Here is a 6,416-nt window from a genome sequence, read left to right as displayed (position 1 = left end):
TAAATACCAAGATATATGTGTTTTGCAACATCTTTACATCCCTTCCCTCTACGTGAACAAGGGGACTCAGTTGGTTATTCGAGCAAATCCCTAACAACCAAAAGGAAAGTAGTTGATAATTCTGCATGTTTTCCCCACAAAATAGATGTTTTCTCCAACATGGAAATACAACTGTCTCCTTACGTCCCTACTCAGTTTTTTAATCGCGCGAATCCCGTATTACCTACTTCCAGGTACATGTAGTTGGTAGTTTGGATATTGCATATTTTCCGAGAACAGAATGTATTTTTCTGGAAATAATGTAAAAGATAAATTACAAGATAGGTGTATTCTACAACTGTTGATTATTACTAATATAGGTGGACATATTTGAAGACGGGGATACACAGATCTGTCTTATACACCCGTTATATTTATTCCGGAAACATACTTTCTCTTTTGAGAGAATAAAATGAATATTCAAATTACTAACTAATAATTAAGTATGATGTGTTTGAACATAATGGATTGTATTACCAATCACCAGCTATTAAATACATGTAGTTGGGAATTACGAATATCAAATTACCAACTATACCTACCAAAACGAGGAGATGATTTAAAACGGGTTATCGAATTAGATAGACAAGAACATTTTATTTTGCAGGATAAGGATACCACGATGCCTTTACTACGTGACTTTTGTGATCTGCCTGGCGCAAAAAAATAAATAAAATAAAAGACGGTCCATGCTTTATTTTCTGTCATAACCTTTTTAATATTTCATTATTCTGTACAGGATACCTGCTAATTTTACTAAGGTACCCATACAATGAATGTGTACTGGGAAAAAATCCTTTTTTGGAGTGGGGGAGTGGGGGGCCGGGAACCGTGTGAATATCTGATTGTCCAAACAAGTAGTTTACTTTCCGTAAATAATAGTTATCGCATGGTTTGGAACTTTCATTGAGGATTAGAAAACTGTATTTATATATAACAGTGCAGTTTTTTCATTGATTCATATTGGGAAAAAACTCAAATCGGGATATTTCCTAACAGCTTTGACATTTTTAGAGCAGAAACATTCCCTCGATGTCACCCCAGTCAGTGTTATATCCTCGTAACAAACTCGTTTCATATACTATTCATAGCTATAAATGATTTATTTCCATTAGAGCATTATTTGTATATATACACTACGTATATATCCGATTAAAATAATGACAACGAAGTACAATGTATTTCAAAAGTGATTGAAGATTAGAACCGTCTATTGCATAAGTCATCAGAAATGTCACGTGTTATAGCCACTGTGTTTACATTGTATCATAGTTTGGGAAACTTTCTGTTGAAAATGTGTCAGAGTTAAATCGTAAACATATACAGTTAAACTTCGTTCGCTCGAACTCGGATCGCTCGAATACCTCCCTTCGCTCGAACTCATCGCCCAGTCCCGGCAAAGTTCCTATATAATATATATTGTTCTACCTCGGATCGCTCGAACACTTATCGCTCGAACTCTCGAACCTGATCTCTGGTCCCTTCGGCAGATATATAGTGAAAATCACACCTTTTCGGTCGAACACAAAAAGACAAGTCGACATGTCCTAAATAAATGACAGTCGGCGACACATGTTTTTAACACCTCGTGATCGTGACAAAGGCAATTAAGGTTAATTATTACAAAACAAGAGGTGTTGTTACCGATTTGTTTGTTATGATAATATTGTTGATTTGCCGTTTATGGTAACGATAAAAAGAAAATAACTCGTGGAATAAGTGAAATATGCAAAAGTCAATAAAGAATGACGTTTACCCGGACGGCTTTAATTACAACCGTAGTTCATGTAACGTGAATTATATACTTGTACGGGAGTTTATTTTAGTAAATGACTACAAATAAATGCTGCTGTAAAACTTTTTCTTTAATATTTCATTAATTTATTTGTTTTTAAATTAAATTAATCCCATTACATTGTATAAACATATAGATATATTTTGAACATTGTTCAACAAGTTTGTTCTGATTGCCCAATCGAACTCAACCAATTACAATATGCATGAATATAGATTAACACAACGTACCGTTAATACTAAATTGAAAACACTGGGATAATAATTCAATGTAATTCGAGGAACAAATGTACTAACAAACACTTATATTTACGTATTTATCATTTGACCGATGTCTGCTAGAAAACCTTTAGGCATATGATCAACGTAATAATAGTTCGACCTCGGTTGGCTCGAACTACCGATCTCTCGAACAAATTTGCACAGGCCCTCCGAGTTCGAGCGAACGAAGTTCGACTGTACATGCACAGTGCGTTAACTTGAGTGCAGGTATTAGTTACCCGCACTCCAGAGCCTCATTTTTGCTGGGGTTTACTTATTGTGACGGCAGAGAAAGGGAAAGCGACAGAAATATCATATTCAGATGCTCGTTCATTGGTTCCTTTTTTCTGGGGTTTCATATTGTGACAACAGGGAACGTGTTTTTATGCAAAAGAGAAAGAACATCAAAAGACTCGGCAATCTGATTAATACTCGGGGGCTACGCTCCCTCGTACAAATCAGATAGCCTCGTGTTTCGATGCTTTTTCTATTACTATAACAACACACTATCATCACTATGATAGCGGCAGTTAATATAATTATACCAGTTATTTAACCTATTTTAAAGAGATGTTTGGCGTTTTAGCATGGTTTCAGTAAAATATGTTTAAATTGTAGAACCTGCTTGACGTGTTAACGTTTATTGTCAGTCATGTTTACAGTTTTGAACACACCGGATTTTCTATACAATTCAACAAAATTATTCAATTTACGGTCGCACGAGTACTGGTAAGGGTTTTAATCATAATCTCACTTTCTCCGTTAAAGATACTAGTAACAGTTATCTTCTGTCCCAGTTTCTGTCAAGTTGAGTTGAACATTGCTTATCAGGTGTATTGAAATACGGACAGGCGTGGCAGTAACATGTTTAATTATTTTATTTATAATTGCATATGTTAAAATACAATACATTGCATAAAAGCATAAATATAAAAGTAAAATTCAATTAAAGTGTTTCAAAACAATAGACCATGTTTTCGATATATTTTCAGCACTATCAGAAGCTATCACAAATATGTCACATTTATTCTTTTTTTCATTTAAACATTTCATTCCAACATCACGTTTACGAGCCATACTTTTTGTTTCTGATCTATATTTGAGACCTGGTATATTATGCATAGCATATCCAAATAATGACACATCATCGTAAGGGAAAAATGGAGTTTTAATTGCCGATTCATACAAAGCTGGAATAAAATCATTAGTCATACTGACAAATTTTCCCTCGCAATATTCTTTGTAGTGGGTTTCTCCCCTAAAATGGTCAGTACTAACAAACCATTTGCTTTCATTTTTTCTTTGAATTTTACCCTCCATGCGCTCACAATAAACATTTATATGTTTTAAAGGTCCGTTTAGTTTTTGAAAATATACGAACATATTTACAACAAAATCGTCGTCAACTTTCATTATCATTTTAGCATTCCGACAACGTTCTGTTATCCACTTAAAACCCATTACACCCTTATGTGTCAGATTTCGATAAGTGTCCGTGAAGTCACCTTGCAAAATGTCTCTAAATATTCCAGACTCTTCTTCTATTCCCGTCTGAACTTTGGAGTTCATGTCCATTCCAAGTAGAAAAAGGACCCTGACTGTTCCAAGGTGAGAATAATATCTATTGTTAGCCCAAGTTTTTCTGATAGCTTGTCTCCGGGAAAAATGGCCTGTTGCTGAATTCACTATAATTAAAACGCTTAAATCTTGAACAGATGCACATAATTGATCATTCTCTAGGATATAACTCACGTTCGTTGGGTACTTCGGATTCGTCCAGTTGATAAGATTTTCCAAATTTGGTAACATTTGAATTGTATAATTTCCGTATGTATCTGCTAGCATTAATTCCGTATTATTGTATACTATAAATAGCAGCACAAATGCGTTCAAGTAGCACAAAATCACACAATTTCTTTTGCTATATCTAACATATTTTGTTCTTGAGCTAATATTCATCTCGCACGTTTATTCCAGCTTCTTAAAAATTTAACTTGAAGTTTTATATTCTCAGAAGTCAAAGTCATGAAAAAAAAAATCAGCAAACTGTTCAAGTCCTTTTCCTTACAAGTTATTTACACTTATAGAAAATTGTAAAGGCTCGCATTTACGTATAGTTTTAGTGTCAATTCCAGTGAAATGAAATAAATACTTTCCGAGATTTTTTATATTTCCGCACAATGAAACCCTCTTTAAACTTTTATCGGCAGTGAGAAAAAACATCAATCTTCATAGTTTATATTTGATGCAATGACATATGATACAAATATTAACAAGTTTTGACATGTTTAGATCAAAGTCATTATTGTTGTCGGTATACATAATTGAATGATAAAAGGTGCGAAAATCTTAGATTGCTAAAAAATGACGAGACAATTGGTCGTATTTTCAGTTATAATATAATACAGTATTAAGTAGATTGTGTCACAAAAGAGTGAAATTGATCAAAAAAACAAATACAATTGTGTGTTTTATTATATGTTTTTTATAATAGAATATTTGAGCATCGCTCAAACCTGTTAAAATATGATAGAAAACTAATTATATTCACGGTCCGAAGGATAAATTGCATCACGCATCATAACTATGACTGGGCACGTTACTATATACAATAGTCATTGACGATTTGAAACGAAAATGTATAGAAATATCAGGCACAATTTTTCTTTGGAATGTTATTTAGATGAATTTAGCAAATTCCTATCTAAAATATTAAAGACTCATAATTTATGTTGGTCTTGTGTTTCGTTTTGACAAGATCAGGATATGACTAGTATGTAAGGACTCATATATCTAACACACATAGTTATTTTGTGACAAGGAAGAGCAGGGGTAGTTTTTAGAATACACCACATACATAATTTTGTAAACATTTAGATATTATTAGAAATGGATTATTAATATACTAAGAAATTTCAACATGCAAATGAATGTAAACCTTCTCCGTTGTTGTTTAAAACTTGTTTGAAATTTATTTTTCTACACTGTCTTGCCATATATATATTGTATTGTGTATCCTCACGGGCCATGTGGCCTTATGGAATTCGAAAAATAAAACTTATCAAACTTATGTTTTTTATAGTAGAATATTTGAGCATCGCTAAAACCTGTTAAAATATGATAGAAAACTAATTATATTCATGGTCCGAAGGATAAATTGCATCACGCATCATAACTATGACTGGGCACGTTATTATATACAATAGTCGTTGACGATTTGAAACGAAAATGTATAGAAATATCAGGCACAATTTTTCTTTGGAATGTTATTTAGATGAAATTAAGTGCAAGAATTCAAGACATTAATAAACGCATCTCAGAATATCTGCGCATAATTTAAGAATAAAATCTGGTAGATATGGTAGAAATAGAATTGAACGACATGAGCGCCCATTTGGTGACGGCCTGGTGAATTTTCGTGTTCTTTGTTCTATAGTAAATCTGTCACATTTGAGGCTTAATTCTGGATTCCACTGTTCTTGATGAATTATATACTGTCTTCAACTTTTAACATCAACACTATTTAAGTCAAATGAGGCCCAAAATATAATAGGTTAGCCATCTACTTTTTTCAGAAATCTTCACTCTGTTGTAACACAGTTTAAATTCACCACTTTGAAAACTCCTGACTGCTGGTGGGTGGTACATCTTTAGTCCTTCCGCCAACAAATGAGTTCCTGGAGAATACACAAAAAACAACTTTTAAACACATCATATAACACACAAAAACTACACAAATGCAATAAATATACTTTAATTATGACCAATCTAACTAGAGATGACTTAAATTGGGCCACTTCAAAATTTTAAAGAACTACTTTCTAGACTACAACGGGTTGGGTCTAATTCCGTACCGGGTTGAGACCACATGTTAGCTTTATAATATGGAAGATATTGAAGACGAATTTCATTTTATACTTGTTTGTAGTACCAGGAAACCCGTACTAAATTCGTTTAATATTATATAAGACTTAGTATGTATAAATTCACAGAATTACTTCAGTCATACGAAAAGTCTGTGTTATTGAATTTATGTTTATTTATTTATTTTGTGAAAAATAAAAAAAAATGTTGATAAGCTTAGCTTTTATAATTTATGTAATGTTAAAAAAATCACAGATATTGTAAACGTTTTCATTAAAATGAGATTATTCTGATATACATTTAGTTAAGTGTATAATCATTTTATTATGCAGCAATTCTCTAATATACTTTAAATCTTTGAATTATATCAAGCGCTTAGCTATTTACTATACTTAATAGGTATTGTGTAACAAGATACTGTGTTTTAAACGTTACGAAATAACATTTCTGTTCTGTTC

The 6,416-nt window shown here is 32.6% G+C and overlaps 1 protein-coding gene across 1 annotated transcript; it reads right to left on the bottom strand.

Annotated features, from left to right (window-relative positions):
• Positions 1-3,035: 3,035 nt before the first annotated feature.
• On the bottom strand, positions 3,036-4,429 carry LOC132743130 (beta-1,3-galactosyltransferase 1-like). Its single transcript, XM_060731659.1, has one exon. It carries the CDS (start codon positions 4,051-4,053, stop codon positions 3,037-3,039), a length of 1,017 nt encoding a protein of 338 aa, XP_060587642.1. The 5' UTR covers positions 4,054-4,429; the 3' UTR covers position 3,036.
• Between the last annotated feature and the right edge of the window lie 1,987 nt (positions 4,430-6,416).

The sequence above is a fragment of the Ruditapes philippinarum genome, unplaced genomic scaffold, assembly GCF_026571515.1.
Source record: "Ruditapes philippinarum isolate M1 unplaced genomic scaffold, ASM2657151v2 ctg266_1_1_1_1, whole genome shotgun sequence".
NCBI classification, from domain to species: Eukaryota; Metazoa; Mollusca; class Bivalvia; order Venerida; family Veneridae; genus Ruditapes; species Ruditapes philippinarum.
Note: the sequence above shows the minus strand (reverse complement) of the source record. Positions and strands in the feature narration are given on the sequence as shown.